General features: G+C 39.7%; 1 protein-coding gene across 5 annotated transcripts in view; it reads left to right on the top strand.

Moving 5' to 3' along the window:
• Positions 1-20,831, top strand: part of ARHGEF28 (Rho guanine nucleotide exchange factor 28) — a 304,052-nt gene that overhangs the window by 206,482 nt on the left and 76,739 nt on the right. For all 5 annotated transcript variants that reach the window (XM_039242075.1, XM_039242076.1, XM_039242078.1 and 2 more), the window contains exons 11-16: positions 836-1,116; positions 4,148-4,355; positions 7,749-7,860; positions 11,423-11,465; positions 16,951-17,074; positions 17,421-17,553. In XM_039242075.1, coding sequence (XP_039098006.1) covers positions 836-1,116; positions 4,148-4,355; positions 7,749-7,860; positions 11,423-11,465; positions 16,951-17,074; positions 17,421-17,553 — 901 coding nt within the window. The remainder of the gene's footprint in view (positions 1-835; positions 1,117-4,147; positions 4,356-7,748; positions 7,861-11,422; positions 11,466-16,950; positions 17,075-17,420; positions 17,554-20,831) is intronic.

Below are 20,831 nucleotides of genomic sequence, written 5' to 3'. Positions count from 1 at the left end.
GTAAAATTATGGTCTCCTTAGACTGCCAAATGTCTTGAAGGGAGAGTTTGAGTCTGTGCATCTCCTGTTACTCAACAAACTCTGACCTACTGGTTTGAGCCTTCCTTGATTATTGTTTTTGCCTTAGTAAATTATTATGATTATGACAATTTAGGACTCCACATTTCCCTTTTTACTTCTTTCCCCCTGCACTAACCATCACCAAATGGTGTCACCCTCTTTTTTGTTGCTGTCTTGTTTCCTGGGAGTGATGCCTTTGATTACTGCTGCCTCAGATCACTGATGCTTTTAAGCTCCTTCCTTAGAACAAATGCTTTGATCAACCAAGATTCTTTTTTCTTATGTGTAGGGGCCCTTTCTTTTTGCAGTGATGATTAAAAAAAATTTTTTTTAATGCGTATTTTTGAGAGAGAGAGAGAGAAAGAGGAGGTAGGGGCAGAGAGCAGAAGATACAGAATCCAAAATAAGCTCCAGGCTCTGAGCTCTGAGTTGTCAGCATAGAGCCCAACATGGGGCTCGAACTCACAAACTGTAAGATCATGAGCTGAAGTCACACGCCCAACTGAGCCACCCAGGTGCCCCTCCAGTGATGATTTTAGGTCAGTCTTAGGCCCTCCACAAGCTCCCTGTTACGTAGAAGTGTTCACTTGGGGAAACGTAAAATTTTGTGTTCGAAGAAGAGATTTTGGGGGGAGGAAAAAATTACAAAAACAAAATGAGAACAAACAAAACAAGGTAAATAAGGTGGAAGGTTAATAAATTGGGGAAACTTTATTCTCTGTTCAGCCAATCTTTCCTGCTTTTTCTCAGCAAATATTTTTCTTTAAATTTCCAGGTTGGCAATTTGGATGTTAACTACATTAATATAGAAGGAATCACTACAAACACCTGCCCTGAGTCGATGGGTTCGACTCTGGGACCTCAGAGCAGCAAGCATATCCTTGCTGCTGAAAGCAGCCATGGAAAATACCTGCTAAGTGAGAAGAAGGAAGTGACCTCAAGTACTGAAGCTCAGCAGTCCTTCATATCACCATCTGGTTCATATGCTTCCAATTATAATCTTTCTTTTGGTCTTCATGGATTTGAAAAGGAACAAAGTCACCTAAAGAAAAGAAGGTAAGGGGGGAAAAGTTAAGATGTTATATTCTAGAGGAAAAATGTAGAAAATCAAAGGACCTTATAGCTGAACTTGCGAAATTATATTTTATTGTTACTTCCTCTTTGATCTTTACATCAAAATATTACCCCCCTTTACATCCCTACTTTCCTTGACTTAAAAGTCAGACACTGATGAAAACAGACTAAAAATAATAGAGGAAAAGCACAATGAGACAGCCTTCTATACTACTAGATAGGCACAATTTTGAAGTGTAATAATACCACATTTTGTTGAAAATGTATACAGTGGAAATCCCAAATACAGTTGATAGGAGTGAAAATTGCATAATAATTTTGGAAAATAATTTGGCATTATCTAGTAGAGACATTCCTTTTCTTCTAGAAAATGTGAGAACGAGGACAAAGGACTTGGAACCCCCAGAAAGCCCTGTTTTGGGCCTGGGATGGCCGTAGGACTCTTCCTTCAGTGGGTGCCAGGCTGGGAGTGTGTAACAGGCTTGATAATGAGCTCAAAGTGAAATGCACCTCCTTCATTAAAAAGTCAGTAATAAGCCGAGAGACTGGGAAATTCTCATGAAGGAGAAATCTGAGGGCACATAATAAAAACTGAGGTTAATACAGGGACCTAAATCCTAAATTTAAGACATTTTGCTGAAAGTTAAATAGGCACAATATATAACCATTATGTTACTCATACTTAACTGTTCTGAGAAGCTGCAAGGAGGAAATAAAGAATGCAACATTTATTTTAAACTGCCCAACAACAACAACCCAAAAATGAGGTGTACGAAGAGTTTCATGCTAAAACTTGCATTTTTTTTTGTTTTACCACCATCTACAGTAAGAAATACTTTTCATACCATGACCCCATGCCACATATGTACACAAAAACATTAATAAGTGTTTTATGAAAGAACATGTGGAATGTATTCTGATATTTTCCATTCTGTTGTAAAAGAAAATTTTGGTCACAACCTATAATAAATTTCATATTTGACTAATGGGATTTTGAAAAATTGCATTATAAAACACTAACCGAGGGGTGATCCTGAAGAATATTGTTCATGGGGTCTCCTGGGTGGCTCAGTTGGTTAAGGGTCTGACTTCAGCTCAGGTCATGATCTCGCAGTTCATGAGTTCGAGCCCCACATCGGGCTCTGTGCTGACAGCTTAGAGCCTGGAGCCTGCTTCAAATTCTATGTGTCTCTTTCTCTCTGCCCCTTCTCCATTCGTACTCTCTCTCTCTTTATCTCACAAAAATAAATAAACAGTAAAAAAATTTTATAAAAAAAAGACTATTGCTCATGATACCAAATATCTTAGCTTAAAAGCTTAAGGAGGAAAAATAGTAGCCCAATTTAAATTAGCAGAAAAAGGAATATTTTAATGTGCAGCATGCAAAATAAAATAATTATCAGTGATACTTATAGTATGTACTCACAGTGATGGAGAAATGCTTTATATAACTGGAAAGGCTTATATTAAATTAGGGTAGAGTGCAGGCAGTCACCCATTCGAACTTGATGTTTAGGAATACAGAAGTCACAAGCTGAAAACAAATAGAGGAACTTAAGCAGAGCTTTAACCCCCCTATCCCACAAGGTCTCTGTCCACTCTCTGACTACCATTGAATTAAGGAAACTACACAGCATGTTAATATGTCTATAATTACGTTGCAGTAACAGTCAGAGCACCAGTATTTGCCAGAAAGTGTTTCTTCACACCAGGCTTTAGTTTTTTTTATGAGAAAGAATTTTATGGGCTTCAACATTTGCATTCAATTAAAGTGTGAGGCCCACCCCGTTTGTTCCATGCTCATTGCCAAGATGAAGTCCCTTAATCAGTTCTGAAAGGAGAAAACCCCACTTTGGAATTGCTCAGAGATGCCAGTTGTGGCTTTCACTTCTGTGTAAATGTCGTAATTGATTATATTGATATTCAGTGGCCATTAAATAGCCTATGGATTTTTAAGAAAAAAGAACCAACATGGACTAATTCAGAGTTTCATATTCTGCTTCATATTTCATAAGCAATGTGCTTTTATTTTGTTGTCATTAAAATTTTAATCCAGAACTGCAACAATGAAAGAAAAATATATTTGAAAATGCATCGAGCATTAACATGCCTATAGAAGCACCTGGCCTCAAAGTCTGAGTGGTTTAAAATGTAAATATTATGGAATGAGCCATGAATATGGAAGGTCACATTCTTTTAATTTTATGGTTATTAAAGTAAAATTAGGAAAGAAAAGCAGTAGTTCAGCAGAATTATTACCTGTTTCTGAGGTGGATTTCTCACCTAAAATCTCTAAAAATGATGATCTAACATGACACATTTGGGACCCCACTAGACTCAGGTTGACTAGTATCTTTTTTGGTGGGGGGGTCAAATTTTTATTTTAATTCTAATTAGTTAATATTCGGTGCAGTATTGTTTCAGGAGTAGAATTGAGTGATTAATCACTTGCATACAACAACCAGTGCTCATCATAACAAGTGCTCTTCTTAATGCCCATCCCCCATCCAACCCTCTATCATTAAGAGCCTCTCATAATGGCTCTTTCCTTGGCATCAGTCAGTTCTGAGGTGAGAATTGCAGCCTGTCCTTGAATGTCCCTGAGCTATCCATCCCCACGCTGCCTATCCTCACATGCCACCCCCCCAGAGGCCTCCCACATAGCCCAGTTTCATCTGCAGTTTTAACATTTGAAGGCTAATTAAGGCCGCCAATACTCAAACTTACGAAACAAGTAAGATAGTACTAACTCACACTGGGTTTTGTTAGACTACTTGAAATGGCTTTTGTTAGGTAGAAGTGTTCACTTGGGGAAACGTAAAATTTTGTGTTCGAAGAAGAGATTTTGGGGGGAGGAAAAAATTAAAATACAAGTTTTGTTAGAAACGTTTTTAATGAGTATCCATGGCATCTTCGGCCAAAGAGAATTTGAATTGAGAGAATCAGACACCAGTGACTGTGTCGGTCAGTCTCTAGGCTCACATGATGTTTTATTTACTCACTTGTGCTTTAGTTCTAGCCTTGATGCCCTGGATGCCGACAGTGAAGGGGAGGGGCATTCTGACCACTCACACGTTTGCTACACTCCAGTGTCTCAGAGTTCCTCAAGAATGGAGATTCCTAGTAGGGATGAATTGGACTCTTTTGACACCACAACTGAACCAGAATTCAGCATCTCCAGGACTGAGTCACTTTCTTTGTCAAGTAATCTGCACTTGAAGGTATTCTTAATGCTTTTAATTTGGTGTATTGTTAGCATAGAAGCCATGTTCTCTAAAGCACTCTATCTCTTTCTGAAGAACAAATTACATTTCATTCACATGTGTGAAATATATATGTGTATATATATATTTTTTGGAGACTCGAGCTGTCTGATTGAGTCTGTCTTTTTATTTTTTATTTTTAACATTTTTTTTTTAATATTTTTTATTTATTTCTAGGAGAGAGAGAGAGAGAGAGAGACAGCGCGAGCAGGGGAGGGTCAGAGAGAGAGGGAGTCACAGACTGAAACAGGCTCCAGGCTCTGAGCTGGCAGTCAGCACAGAACCCGACACGGGGCTCGAACCCACGAACCGCGAGATCATGACCCAAGCGAAAGTCGGACGCTCAACCGACTAAGCCACCCAGGCGCCCCATTATTTTTAACATTTTTTAACGTTTTATTTAATGTTTTATTTCTTTCTGAGAGTGAGAGAGAGGCAGTGTGAGCAGGGGAGGGTCAGAGGGAGAGGGAGACACAGAATCTGAAGCAGGCTCCAGGCTCTGAGCTGTCAGCACAGAGCCCAATGTGGGGCTCGAACCCACAAACCATGAGATCGTGACCTGAGCCAAAGTTGGACGCTTAACCAGCTGAGCCACCGAGTCTGTCTTTTTAATCTCTCCTACTCTTGTTTCATTTGTATAGTCTTTCAAATGACTGATTTGTGTTTCATTAATTCACCATCAATACATATAATCTTTCACATACTTGGAAAATGTTACTGTTTTATATAATGATTTCTGCCACCGTTCGTTAGGCAAAGGGAGAAAACTGTTAATAGTAAGTGGATTTAAGTGATCCATCTTGTTTTTTTAACTTTTTTTTTCACATTTATTTATTTTTGAGAGACAGAGCATGAACAGGGGAGGGGCAAAGAGAGAGACATACAGAATCCGAAGCAGCTCCAAGCTCGGAGCTGCCCACATGGAGCCCGACGCAGGGCTCGAACTCACAAACTGCGAGATCACAACCTGAGCCGAAGTTGGACGCTTCACTGGCTGAGCCACTCAGGCGCTCCTAAGTGATCCATCTTGTTTTGGCTCACATACATTTTTCTCGGCTCAGGTGTTGAGGTAAATAATATTACTAAGGCAAAGGTGGTATTTCTTCAGGCTTCCTGCTTCACGTACTTATGTGGGGCACTGAAAACTGTCAGTTTTTCTGTAGGAGATGACTTTTCTCTCGTAGACATTTTCACGTTGGAGTTTTGTCGTGGTGTTTGTTGTTGTGTTTTTAAAGAATGAACTCTTTTAACCTTGCAAACAAATCCTTTTTGTGTTCACACGTGTGTTTTCTTCCTTTTGGATTTCTTCTGTCTACTGAGTTTCTTTTTAAGTTGAGTTTACTCCTGTGAAATAATGTTTGCTGTGCCCCAACTTCTCTTCCTCTGAACGCCTGACAGTTATGATAATGCTCTATTTTTTTAGTATGCTCTGCAATATATGAAGCGTGTGTTACCTTCGTGCAAAATACATAATCTTCTCTTAATTAGGACCTAAATATTACCTTTCTGTGTTTGAGTAAATGAGGTTCTGGAGGGATTAGATGCCCTGTCCAGGCTGCCCACCTACCACTCAATCCAGGCCTTCATGTTCCTGAACCCTTTCCCTTAGCTCCTAGGCCTGTAGAGCTGTCCTAATCTTTTGAACCTGAATGCCAGATGATCTTTCTGGATGGTAAGAAATAGGTATGGTTGTTCATGTAGCCACTTCTTTTGCATTTTGAACGGGATGCTGAAAAATGTCTCGTTACTTGGAGGGAAAAGTAACTCAGTCCTTGTGATTCAGTTCCAGGTGGTTCACTTTCAGGAAGACTGCCCTATAAAATGTATCTTGCCTTGCCTCTGTAACTACCCTGTGTAATTTTTTGCCAAAGAGTTCTGGCTAATTTTCAAAGTTCGGTTGTTAGGAAAAATAATTACTGTGCATGACTTAACTGCAGAGGGTGGCATTTGGCTAAGGTCCTTTGTGGCCAGTCACCGTTAGGGGTATAGGACAGCTCTGGCTGGCCTTTCCGATATCTAGAATCAGGGAGCCCTCCCTAATAAATTCACAAGCCAAGTCTCAAGGCCCTTTGAAACAGAGGCAGGCTTCTGTTTGCAACTTCCCTCCAGGCTCATTAACTAAACCAGTGAACTTAGGGAGACTGTATGTTTTCACTTAGGGAGAATGGAAGCTACCAGTGCTTGTGAAGGACAGTTGCTGATGGCTTAATTTTAGTAACAAATTTTGTATTGCTTTATTTTAACTCTAACTTGAAATGATAGCTTAAAAATGGATGAGTGGGATCAATCCTAAGGACCCTAGTTCCCTATTAGACGAGGGCTGGGTACTATAAATGGCTTTAACGGTATTCTGTTGCATATTGATTTAAATTTTCTGGAACACATAAGATAACCATCTTTTAATTATCTTGCCATCTTGCAGTGTCACATATGTTGCAAATATAGAAATAGTATGTAATTGGGAAAGCAGTAACAAAAAAAGTAGGTCACTTAAAAGAAGAAGATCTATAAATTAGTGATACTTAGATGCATTTTAGGAAGTGCTAGATGGAAGGCCTGTTGAAAGATGGACACAGACTAGAAGGATTTGAATATTGACCTGATGCATCCTTCCTGAGAGGCTACAGCTAACATTATAAATTTAAATAGATGTTGAGTAGTTAAAAAAAAAAAAAAAAAACTCCTGCAAGTGGCTGTTCCTCTACCTTTTAATAATTATTAAATAAGGGGCGCCTGGGTGGCTTAGTCGGTTAAGCGTCCGACTTTCGCCTAGGTCATGATCTCCGGTTCGTGGGTTCGAGCCCCGCGTCGGGCTCTGTGCTGACTACCAGCTCGGAGCCTGGAGCCTGTTTCAGTCTGTGACTCCCTCTCTCTCTGACCCTCCCCTGCTCACGCTCTCTCTCTTTCCTAGAAATAAATAAAACATTAAAAAAATTAAAAAAAAATAATTATTAAATAAAATATCTGTTAATATGAAATTTTGCTTGGAAACTACAGTGCAAAAAAGAAAAACCTGACAACTCACGAGAAAAAAAAGTGACCCATTGAATATGCAGAGAAAAAAATCATTTGACCTAATTTTTCACTTTTATCCAACCTAATTAGAATGTCATAGTTGTATTTAAAGTATATATTGGCAGGGAGATGCTCAAGTTTACTAAAGCGTTAAAAAGGCAGTACAATTTTAAAAGTTGTGATAGGCAAACAAGAACAAATGATGACATTACATCAGAAATATTCACATTGAATCTTTTTACAGAGATGCTGATTTACTAACATTCGTGGTGAACACATACTTTCAAGTCCTCTCTAGAATTTTTATTTTTTAAACTTTGTTTTGCTTTCTTCTAGGAATCATTGCTTTCTGGGGTCCGCTCACGTTCTTATTCCTGCTCATCACCCAAAATTTGTTTAGGAAAAACTCGGTTGGTGCGTGATTTTACATTGTGCAATTCTAGTGAAGGTAAGCATTATTTACCATTTGGCTTTGAGAGCATTCTCTTCCAGAACAGGTTTTCAGATAGTAAAGGTATATAAAATACACAAAAGTAGCATGCAAGGATTTTCCATTCCATTTTCATAATTGAGTTTTCTAAGCTTAGCAAAATCCTTTTCTCGTTGTATTTTAGTCAAGTTATAGATATGTTGATGAAATTTAAAAATATACACCTCTCTGTGGCTCTATTCTTTGGATGAAATGTTTTCTTCTAGAATAGTGTAAACTAGAATTTATTCTAGGTTCATATTATGACAGCCTTAGGAGATTTGAAGTAAATTATAAAAAATTACTTTGCCTTATGTTTAAATTGCTGAAGTAATTTGCTCAAAGGCAAACTTTGGCAAGATAGATTTTCCCTCTTTTTTTATTTAGCAAGGGACTTTAGAGAGTTGAAATAAAAGAAAATCGTTGAAACCCGAGTAACGATATCTCAGCATTCTTTGCGGCAATGTAAATAGTCAGAAATAAAATTGCTATACAATAAAATTTTAATTGAACCATAGTATACCTTCAGAAAAGGGTACAAATTGTAAGCATACAGCTTGACACATTTTCAAAACTGAATTCAAATTATAAATAGAATGATTATGGGCAATTGAGAGCTGCCCTTGTAGCCCCTTTCAGCTACCACCCCCATTTTCTACTCTATTTTGAAACAAAGGTATTTCTGTACATAATATATTATGTAGTAATTTTATTTAAAGGCGTATCTGAAAGTATGTCAATGTGTAATGCCAAGTCATAAAATAAAATGTTTGTCATTGTATTAATGCTTTTTTTGTCTCCCATCCTTAAGAGTCTTCAATTTTCGGAAAGCGAGATGTGCCTAAGTATTCTTAGTTTCCCCATTGTAGAATATTTAAAATAGGATTTATTTCACAGGTTTCCTTCTCTTCATTTTTACTTACTCTTTATTACATTGATGTTGGCACTTGCATACCATGTGAGACAGTCTTAAAAAAATAACCTTTATGGTTGGAACTGCCTTCCTGAAACAATGACTTACTTATGGGAGATGTTCCATAATTATTTATTGAATGAATGTACAGAGCAAGATATAGGATATAGGATCAAGATATTTAAGAATATACAGAGCACAAAACAAGTGCCTTTGGTATTTTTGGTTTTGTTTTTCCTCCTTCTCTCTGGGGATCTTTACTGGAAAAGGAGAAAGCAAGACTGATAATAAATGTCAGTTTTAATTTATGGAATGGGACGATGGAGAAAAGAACTAAGAAAGAAAGGAACAAGATAGATTGAATTTGCCCTGGGTGTACGTGTATGTGTGTACACACACAGATACACACATGCGCACGCACAGACACATACACCATGAATCTTTCTGGGGTCTCCATGTCTCCCTAACCTTAGTTTCAGTTGGGATTCCTTTGAATGGCAACTTGACATCTTTTCACTGATGGTCTTAGTTGGCAAAATAACTTTATACTGCAACTATTTAGAAAATGCTTCTAAATCTTTGCAGTGGGCAAAATGGTGGCCTTGACATTATATACATAGTATGACTAGTTTTTAAAGTCAGTTCAGAAGTTGGAAGTTGTTGACCAGATGATCGAGAGGAAACTGATTGTTTATAAGGGAAAAGAGCCCTGATTTATGAATTCTTTAATGAATAAGGAAGAGTATCTTTGCCTTACATACCATCCTTAAATCTTTGCACTTCAGTTAGAAGGAATAAAAAGCTGACGTCAATTTTTTTGGCTTTTCTGTTAATAAAGTCTTACTTTTAGACAGAATATTTAAAAATAGGGCCCTTTCAATGAATTTGATCTCCAGAAGGTAAGAATCACAAAGAGGCAATGTAGATTGAAGCTAAACAGCACATGTACAAAAATTCCAATGGGTAAACAATAGGATATGAGGAATAAATGAACTCTTATGGAAGAAGGAATCATTTTAACTTTGTGTGTGAATGTGATCAAAGCATAAGAGTGAAAGCTTAACTAGTTCAAAGATGTAATGTTCCATTGTTTCAATTGCTTAGATTAATCAGAGGTAAATGCACATGCACATTACCTAACGTTCTCTCTTGATGCGTTTGGAATAGTGCTAAAGGCTTTTTCCTTTGAGCATATTCCAAGTCTTCATAATCCCTAGTAGGAAGCCCCTTTATATTAGCTACAAGACAGATACACAAAGACAGGATTCAGCCCTTTTTATTCTTATTTGTGACGTTTTCTCATCCTTGTCACTTCCAAGAGGTTACTTATTGTTTCTCATGCCTTTTTTTTGGGGGGGGGGCAAGTGTACAACGGTGTGGTGACATTATTTAACGCTTGTATATGCAAAACAAAATCCTGTCCTATAATTCCCTTTGGTACCTTGTGTGTTTAGATAGACAAGAATATTGTCAGTAATTAAAACCTCACCAGGAAGGACACAAGTGTTATAAAGAATTTGAGGAGTGAAGCAAATGTACGTCTAAAAATTGTGCACTATTAGATGGAAACCTCTTAGACTTTGTCCAGTTGTCTGAGTCTGGTTCCATTAATTATCTTGGCCATGTGGCTAAATCTCTTAGTACCTTATCATGTTTATAAGAAGCCTCATGATTTCTTCTCATGACTTAATTTGAGAAATATTTAATAGAGGTAATAAAAATCCTTCAAATTCTTCAAAGCAGATTTTTTTTTTTTTTTACTACCTGCAAGATAGCGTTAGATTTAACATTGATATTGACACATTTCAGGAGATGTGTGTTGATTAGTTTTGTCCCTTATTTATCTGACCCATTTCCCTTTGCAAACTGGTTTTGCCTCTTCATTCTTGAGGATTATAGCAGCAAAGGAGTTGTCCTTGCTCGGTAGATGATGTGTTCCCCCGGGGGCCATGCCCTCTTTCAGTCTCTGTCTCTGTCGAAGTCACTGTCTGTGCTACATCACCGTAATAGGTGCTCCATTTCCGGAAACAAGATGGTGCTTACCTGCTTGCTCCTTCTGCCTGCTCCTTCTGTCTCCCATCTCCCTTGCCGCCAGGTCCGGTGGGGAAAGTGATTCTCCCATTCCTACCACAATGCCCATCTCTGAACTGGTTGCTGCTAGGATTTTATGAAGACATTTCAGCTCTATTATCATGAACTCTCCTTTAGGCCGGCCTTCAAGACTCTTCTGTAGCATCACTAAAAGGCAGCTAAGATGTGTATTGATTTCATATGTTGGGGAATTAGTGTTACAAATAAGGGATGAAGCTCTGATGAGAAATATCCAGAGACAGAAGTCATTTACTGCAGTGCTAACACTGTTTGCTGCCACTTGCTGATGCTAACTCAATTCCTAAAGTCATTAAATGTTGCCCTGTGTTGGCCTCCTGTCTGTTCTGTCCCGACTAGGGACAGTGATAAAGATATCCAGAGCAATGGCTACCTACGTAAAATGACTTGTTTTCTCATTATTTTCTAACCGATGGTGTCAATATTGATATGATATGGTTGAGTGTGTGCTTTTCAGACTAACACATGACTGTTGGTTTGTTTGCCTTAGTTTTCATTTTATTGTTCTGTGTCTTGTAGAGCAAAGAGCTTACAGCTTGCCGGAGCCACCAAGAGAAAAAAGGTATTTTAACTGTTCCAAATTTCCTGAGGGCCTCCTTGCCAGCTTTGGAAATGTTTGTGTATGATTTTTGAGATCTGTTCAATAGTTTGTGAGAGTTTCTGGGTAATGAGCCTGCATGAATCCTTTTCTCCCTCTGTAATCTGTAGTGGTACAGGTTGGCCAGCATGTTCCTTTGACTGCCCAGATATGTGGGCCTTAGGACTGGGGACAGAGTGTTCTCTTCTGGGTGATTTTCAAAGACAAACCCCTCCCATGTACTTGGCCAAGAGGAGCAGCAGTGTGAGGATGACCTGCCTTAGAAAGGCATTCGGTTCTTCCTAGGCCTGTCTGCCATGACCCGATGATCTGCTGCGGGAGCAGACCCCTGGGTGGTCACAGATACAGAGTGCATAACCACCTCTGCTATATATCTTTCTGGGTACTTATTAGAGTGGTTGGTTGTCCCTGAAACCTGAAGAATAAGTGATATAGTTAAGTCTTACAAGCGTTAACAGTTTTCTGATGGATAAGCAGAGTTGAAAGCTATAAACCTAAGCTATCCTTTTTCCTAAGCTGCCGCTGTTGGTGTAGTCAGGCTTGGGAAGCTGACCAGCAAGCAGGGAGGATTGTTGAGTTCTGCTGGTCTTCAGTAACTGCTCATAGGTCACGCTGTGAAACAGCCCTGAGGTTGTATGTAAAACCAGTGCCCGGAATGGCAGCCATGTTTGGCTTGAAGAGACATTGTGAAAAAGGAAAATGGCTTTCATTTGGGTTATAATAATGCTAAAACTCTGGAACCTTTTAGTGTATAGATCAAGATGGACTATTTTGTTTTATTTACATAAAAATATTTTTTTAATGTTGGCTTATTTTGAAAGAGACAGAGCATGAGCCGAAGCAGGCTTCAGGCTCTGAACTGTCAGCACAGAGCCTGACGTGGGACTCAAACCCCCGAACCATGAGATTATGACCTGAGACGAAGTTGGATGCTTAACCAACTGAGGCACCCAGTCACCTCTATTTTGTTTTAAATCTTTGGGAAAAAGTATCACTAAGAAAAAGCCTCCATTTGTTCTTTTATTTTATTTTATTTTATTTTATTTTATTTTATTTTTTTTGAGACTAGGATTGCAATTTTCACATGATAACGCAAGAAGACTAACTAAGAATGCCCTTTAAGGATACGATGACGATGAAGATGACAGGGACAATGATGATAGCAAGAGTGGCAGTAACCCAGTGGGGGGTTTTCCTGTGTAGCTTACACTTATTACCTCAGTTAGGCAATTTACTCACTTAGGGAATTTGATCATCATCTTTGTTATCATTTTGATGGACAGCCTTCTCCCTGTCATCTTTTCAACAATTGGAAAAGTAATAGACTGATGATAAAGATATTAAAATATTTCTTCTCTGTTAGGAGAGGGCTTTAAGACTGAAAGAGCTCATGTCTTAATTGGTTAAGTATTAGTCTGTAAAATACTTTAACTTAGATGGGATGTGTGGAGAGAGTGTCCCTTTCTCATTTCTTTCTCTTCTTGAGTCTGTGTTGTTCTGCATCCTGAAGCATCTTTCTTAGTCATAGCCCCAGATGTATCTAGTAGAATAGATCTTTGATCTCAGTCTGTGCCCAGTACCCTTTGGATGCTTGAGCATTGCTAATGCTTTGCTTTGGTCATGTTGTACTTACTTCAAGGATGTGCCCCCTTTGGAATTCTCTTATTTATATTAATCACTTAGTTTCTGGGAAAGAGTGCAGCCAGCTGAAAGGTGGCTCACTCCAAATGTGTAGGCTCTTTTCTGCAGGAGCAGACACTTCATATGTATCAACCTTTTTTTTTTTTTTTTTTTTTTTAATATTTTTATTTATTTCTAGGAGAGAGAGAGAGAGAGAGCGTGAGCAGGGGAGGGTCAGAGAGAGAGGGAGACACAGACTCTGAAATAGGCTCCAGGCTCTGAGCCGGCAGTCAGCACAGAGCCCGACGCGGGGCTCAAACCCACGAACCGTGAGATCATGACCTAAGCGAAAGTCGGACGCTTAACCGACTAAGCCACCCAGGCGCCCCTGTATCAACCTTTTTTTATGCACAAAATATAGTAGTATTTAATTTTCCCAAAATGTTAGTTTATACAGGAGCACAAACACAGTTTTATACTCTCAATGTAAGTATATAATTCATTTTTTAAAGTTTCTATTTAATTTCCAGTTAATTAACATGCAGTGTAATACTAGTTTCAGGTTGTACCAACTTCTTAATGATTATGTGGCATAACTGTTCTTTTATTGACACCATCCATCTTCAATGTTTTACAATTGTTTATATATTTAAAAAACATCTGAGCATCCGAATGTCCGTCCAATGAAGTCTCACTGTCAATTTTCAATTTTGATATTGGGAATTCCTTTGAACACTTAGTGTGTTTAGTTCTTTGAAAAATTGTTTATAAATATTGTAGGTTTCAAGATTAAGATACTGAGGATCCTTATTCTTAAGATATTTTAAATTATCTTTCTTGAAAAGGTAACGCAATGAGAACCTCTAAAGAATGGGGCTTGTAAAACTTGATTGTGGATGGGTCCATTGACCGTCATATCAACAGTAGAGATTAGGCATCTTGTTCTGGGATTTGAAAAGATTTGAATTTTTTTCTAGATTCTTACAAATTGAAAAGCTATTTAAATGCTGTTATGAAATCAGTTGGGGATTTTCCCCTTCTCAGTTCTTTCCTAACATAACTAATTGTTACGTAGGTGAAAACAACATAATTAGAGTTGAAACATGGAATCCGCCAGCCTTCTACATTTGCCCAGAGGTTATGCTGTGTTACTCATTTTCATAATGGGACAGTGGATCATGTCCATGATGTTCATGCTTCTACTATGTTTCTTAGTCTTATTTTTTACTTTTTTAGTTTATTTGTTTTGAGAGAGAGAAGATGAGTGAGGGAAGAGCAGAGAGAGAGGGAGACAGAGAATTCCAAGCAGACTCTGTCAGCACAGAGCCTGACATGGGGCTCAGTCTCAACAACCGTGAGCTTATGAGCTGAGCTGAAATCAAGAGTTGGACACTTAATGGACTCACCCACCCAGGCGACCATTTTTATGAGTTTTTCATACTGACTGTTTTAGGCTGTTTGTATGGTTTGGTTGTGTTTCAGGTCTCCTCATGCCTTTGAATTTAAAGAGTAAGTGGTATGCCTTTATGTCATTTTGCAGTTTTGTAGAGGATATATGAAAATTGTGGTGCATTTAAAGGTTTTAATTTTTTTTAATGTTTATTTTGGAGAGGGAGAAAGAGAGCACACATGAGGAGGGGAGGAAGGTAGAGAGTGAGAGGGAAACTGAGGATCCAGTGCGGGGCTTGAACTCACAAACTATGAGATCATGACCTGAGCCGAGTTAGATGCATAATGACTGAGCTACCCAGGTGCCTGTATTTAAAAGTTTTAAATCAAAACAGAAGCATTGCTTTTGATACGGTCTTCTGTAGCATGGAGAATTGGGAATAGAGTTGGATAAACAGAATGTTGTTTTATTTGAGAGACTTGAATTCTGTTTCTGCTGTGAGGTAGGTAGGAGGGAGGACTTCTTCACAATTCCACATTGACCTTACCATTCCTTAATTCTGAGACTGAGGTCTCCTCACCAGATTATTCTTCTCTTAGACATTAGGTGGCACTTGGTGGGGTCACAAAAGGTGTTCCAGAGATGCTTCTTTCTAAGGTCTCAAATGTGTTTTTCCCCTGAATTCCAAAAGTGAGTCTGTTGAATAAAGGTCATGAGTTGTGGCAAATTAGGATGCTTACGAAACAGGAGGTATGGAAATTTATAAATCTGTTAACTGGTTAGTTACCGAAAAAGGTAGTGGTGGAAGGAAATAAGGTAGAAAGGAAATAAGAAGCTCCGAGTTCCTTTTGTCACTCCCAGTAGTCCTAGGGTGCTCCCATCCCGTTTCTTTCCTTTCTAGCTTTTTCAGCTGTTTTCTCTAAGTAGCAAACCCAGTGTCACTTATTGTACAGAATTTGAATAGGAGGACATACAGTGTCCTGCCTGTGCCTTTAGATCTGTAGGACCAAGAGGCGCTTAGGAAGCCATTTGTCATATTTTCTAAGTGTATTCATAGGTTTGAACTCTCGATTACCTAACGTAAGTAATTATATTAATTATGTATATCTAATGTAAATAAATGGCAAAGTTTTATTTAATATGTATCAGGTAAGTACATATTATATTTAAGTATGTACTTAAGTAAGTAAGAGAAGGGCCCTCAGAAATAATTGAAGTCTAGGCCTTTCATTAATCAGATGAAAAACTAAACTCCTAGGATTTGTCATTGGATTCATTGTCATGAAATGTGATCATACATTTTGGTACATATCAACAACATAGCTTTTGAAAGGTATATCGCAGAGATGAATGAGTTACCCACTAATGTGGATGCATGAGATGTCTGGGGGGAGATGGGAGAGAAACTTTGGTTCTAGAATGTTCTACAGGAGTCTTACCTGGTTTTACATGATACTTGATCTTTAATACATTCATTCTCTCCCTCCCTACCCCCGCTTCTAATAATATTAGAAATATAAGACTATCAGAGAAAGTTTCAGGGGAAATAGAACTTTTTATAGCTGGGACTTTTTCTTTCTAAAGAATGATTGTATGGATTAGGGGAAAATAAATGATATTCAGTGTGTTCACAGATTGCATCGCATTATCTTTAGTTTGCCTTTTATTGTGTGGAAGTGTCCACAGCCTTCTCTCTTTTACAGCCCAGGGAGTCTCAAATTGCTAATAGCTGATTGAGTGGGAGAGACTGAACTAAGAAGCAGACAGTCTGTTTCTCAAGCCATGTTATCAAAGGAAATGTGTATCTGCTGAGTATTATCTCTGTGTTCCAAAAAATAAATAAAAATCCAATTTCATTTTACTGGTTATTTGGCATCTCTGTGCCATAGGAAATTTCTGTTTGCATAGTAAACAGGGAGAAGAGGGCTTGCAGAGTTAAATTATAAGTCTAAGTTTTCCTTTATTTCTCTAGTATTTTATTAAGAAAAAAATGAAGGATACAGGAGAATTGAAGGAATTGTATGCTAAATACCCATTTCTATACTTAGATCTATAATTAATAACATGGTGAGATAGTTGCTTTATCACACAGAGAGAGAGAGAGAGAGAGAGAGAGAGTGTGTGTAAGCAGGGGAGGGTCAGAGAGAGAGGGAGTCACAGACTGAAACAGGCTCCAGGCTCTGAGCTGGCAGTCAGCACAGAGCCTGACGCGGGGCTCGAACCCACGAACCGCGAGATCATGACCCAAGCGAAAGTCGGACGCTTAACCGACTAAGCCACCCAGGCGCCCCTGTAAAATATATTTTTAATAGATTCTATCTTTACACTAACCATTAAATCCTGAAAAATATGTATACACACACATGAATGTACATAAATGCTGTTTTTTACTCCCTCTGTAAGTTCGGATAAGCCCTGATAACAGATTCTGTTTTGTAGAACTCAGGAAGAAGAATGGGATAAATACATTATACCTGCCAAGTCAGAGTCTGAAAAATACAAAGTGAGCCGAACTTTCAGCTTTCTCATGAACAGGATGACAAGCCCGCGGAATAAATCCAAGGTAACTCGGGTTCTGTGCCCATTGTGTTTAAAAATGTAGCTGGTTCCGTTTTTCAGCAGTTAGTATAGTTTCCACTTGCCCTTGAAAATCCCTTATCTTAGCTTTTGTGTACACATATATGAAGACCTCGACATTTCTTCTAAAATAATTGTCTAAGTCACTAGAAGTAGATGACAGCCGCAGCCTGGGCACGGTTCCCTGGTGACGTAACGGCACTTGTCCACGAGCAGCCTTTACGTGCAGACAGAAAATATAGACGCTGTGTATGGCTTCTATGAGTACATTGGCTCTCAGCATTTCTCTTGTCTCATTTCTCCCCACTTGGCCGTTGCTGCTGTATCTGAAGACAAAAAGCAAGGATGCCAAAGACAAAGAGAAACCGAGCCGACATCAGTTTGTGCCCGGAACATTCTCTGGGGTGCTACAGTGTTTGGTTTGTGATAAAACGCTCCTGGGGAAGGAGTCATTCCAGTGTTCCAGTAAGTTCTCCGGCCCAGTGTGTGCCATCTTTGCACTTTGCCTCCCCAGACAGTAAGCTCCCCGAGAATAGGACCATTGTTAAGCGTGTTTACATAAACCTCCATAGTAGCGCTGCTCGTGTGGTTTAACAACTTACCCAGCAGTGACCCATGATGGTTAGAGTCAGTGCTTTTTGTCCACAAGTGATAGCCTCCCAGAACGCCAGACCTATGTATCTCACTGTTTGCTTGATGTCTCCACTTGTGTCTAAATCGCTTCTCAAATGTTGCATGTCCAAAATGGAGCTCCATTCCTGTGCCCGTCTGCAGGCTGGCCCTCTCAGTGAATGGCAGCTCTCTCATGCCAGCCAGATGCTCATGCCAAGAATCTTGAGGTCTGTCTTTATGACTCTTTATCTCTCATGTTCCACATGCAGTCCTTCAGCAAACCTCTTGGGTCGATCTTCACCATATGTTTGAGAGCCAGCCACCTTTCATCCTGCTGTTGGTATCACCCTGGTCTAAAGCCCCCATTTCAATCACTCTCTAATTGGTTTCCCCTTGCACTTTTACCACAAAGGGTGCAGTTCTGAGAACATCTGTTCTTAAAACATGAGCCAGCGTGAGAGTGTGAAGGCACATACCCTCGCGTTCCAGATCCTCTAGTGGCTTCCTCCCATCCCCCAAGGAAGGCCAAAGCCCTGACCATGGGTACAAGGCCCCATGATCTCTCCTGTCATGCTCTTCCCCTTCCTCCCTCTGCTCCAGCCACTCGGCCTCTTTGCTCTTCTCTCAGCCTGCCAGGCGTGCTGCTTCCAGGGGGCCTTTCCTGGCGTTTGTCTCTGCCAGCACTGCTCCTCCCTCAGATCAGCCCAGGGGTTGCCTCCCCACCTCCTTACGGTGTGCTCAGATGACACCTCAGGCAGGCCTTTCCTGACCACCTTATGTTGGGCTCATACCGGTTACCCAGGGCAGCCCTGTCCGTGGGCATCATCGCCCAGAGAGGTCCCCGTCTTTCAGACCAGCAGGACCAAAAGCATCCTCAAAATCCACACGCTAAAAGGCTGTCCTTCATTCTATGCTAGTGGTGCAGGCTCACACCTGGCGCCTGTTGATGCCTCTTGGCTCTTGCCCCTCCCCTCGGGACCATCCAGTCCTTTACTCCCTTTACTCTGAATACTTGCGCCCCATTATTCTTGGTCAAACACCACTTTCTTCTGGCCCACATATGTTTAGGGACTTCTCCCTCTCTTTTCGTTTACCGGGTCAGCCCACACGTTCCGCATAGACGTGCTTGGTTCCCTGTGTGCCGAGTAGTCTACAGGCGATTCCCTCCTCAGCCTCTGTTTACAGCCCGAGGCCTCCGCAGGCATGTGTTCTCGCGCCTCTGTGCCTTGCTTATCCTGCCCTCCCTCCCTTTCCTTTCTCCGGCTCCCCTGTATCTGTCTTGATTTCTTGTCCCATCTTGGGGGTGTCTGAAGACTTTGCACATCACGTGGGTGATCTGTTTGCCTCTTTTGTTTAATAATGGGCAACATACAGCCTCCTATTCTGACTACTAAAATAGACGTCAAGGACTGTAATCACACGGTGATTCCTCTCTGTTCCCTGCAGCCGCTGTCACAAAGCCCAGCCCTTGGGTACTCACGTGTGGTTGATACTCACAGGGGCCGGGCTCCCTGAAAGGTAAACTGGTGTAGCACAGGACATGTTGGAGTTGGTGCAGTGGATGGCCATGAAGGTTTTAGTGGAAGATGGAAATGTCTGAACATAGGATGGAGTTCGCTTTTAAAATAGTCATAAATTGGGGCGCCTGGGTGGCTTAGTCGGTTGGGCGTCCGACTTTCGCTTAGGTCATGATCTCGCGGTTCGTGGGTTCGAGCCCCGCGTCGGGCTCTGTGCTGACTGCCAGCTCAGAGCCTGGAGCCTGTTTCAGTCTGTGACTCCCTCTCTCTCTGACCCTCCCCTGCTCACGCTGGCTCTCTCTCTCTCTCTCTCTCTCTCCTAGAAATAAATAAAAAATATTTTAAAAAAAATAGTCATAGATTATTTTTTTAAAAATGCAGTAGGACTCCTAAAAGCTACAAGGTTTAAGGGGAAATTTAAAATTATCCAAAATCTTAACTAGAGAAGATGGCTATTCATATGTTAATAGTCCCTTCTAATAAGTTAGCTGTTAATGCTGATGTTTTATATGAAATGTGCTTGATTACTGCTTACCGTACATCTAATTTTTTCCCAACAAATAGTGTGGTAAGCGGCATTCTTTTGCATATAACATTGTCCACATCTTGGATTATTGTCTTAAATTCTAGCATTACTATATGTTAAATTTCCTCTCTAACCCAAAGTTTTTAAACAGTTTGAAGATTTACAGTTAAAAAAAATTTTTTTAATGTTTTATTTATTTCTAAGAGAGAGAGAGAGAAACAGTATGAGCAGGGGAGGGTCAGAGAGAGAGAGAGATGCAGAATCCGAAGCAGGCTCCAGGCGCTGAGCTAGCTGTCAGCACAGAGCCCGACACGGGGCTCGAACCCATGCACCATGAGATCATGACCTGAGCTGAAGTCAGACGCTCAACTGACTGAGCCACCCAAGTGCCCTGAAGATTTATAGTTTTTAAGGAGAGGAGCGCTGGGAGCTTAAACTTTGGTTAATAAGTTTTTTGCATGGAGCAAGAGATTGTGACATGTGTAAGCTGCTGTTATTAGGAAAGAATCCTATTTTATGGGTGTATTTTTGTTTTTAATTATGAAGATTACTATTTCTAATATGAAAACCATGATATGATATAAAACAAAACATAATAGGTACTCAAAATTCTGGTATTTGTATTCTTTTTTGTTAAAGCCTGAGTTGCCAGTTTTTCACAAATTCTTTTTGTTTATGAATAGATTTCACTGCTTCTGTTTAGATGTTACAGTTTTTCATGCACAGAAGTTTACAGATCACTGCTTTGCTGAATATTTGACTTTGATAAATATGAAATTACCCTTTTAATGCCATTCTATGCCTTGGGCATTGAACTGTATTTTGTCTAAAATTAATACTCCTTTTGCTTTCCTTTTCTTTGGATTTTCCCTTACTGTTTCTATGCTTTTAATTTGGGGTGTGTCTTTAATTTAGACGTAGTTAACCTGGAATTAACTGAGAGCTAGTATTTTCTAAGAAGGCTTCTTTTTTCCTTATCTACTTAATGTTACAGCCGTCAACTATCTTTTACAGTTCTTTGCTGTTTTTCTTGATGTTTGATTTTGCTGTTTATACCATGTGTTGTTGATGTTGTTTTTTAAATGTTT

The sequence above is a fragment of the Hyaena hyaena genome, unplaced genomic scaffold (genome assembly GCF_003009895.1).
Source record: "Hyaena hyaena isolate Hyena2069 unplaced genomic scaffold, ASM300989v1 scaffold_205, whole genome shotgun sequence".
In the NCBI taxonomy this organism is placed as follows: domain Eukaryota; kingdom Metazoa; phylum Chordata; class Mammalia; order Carnivora; family Hyaenidae; genus Hyaena; species Hyaena hyaena.
This window is presented reverse-complemented; position numbering and strand designations above follow the sequence as displayed.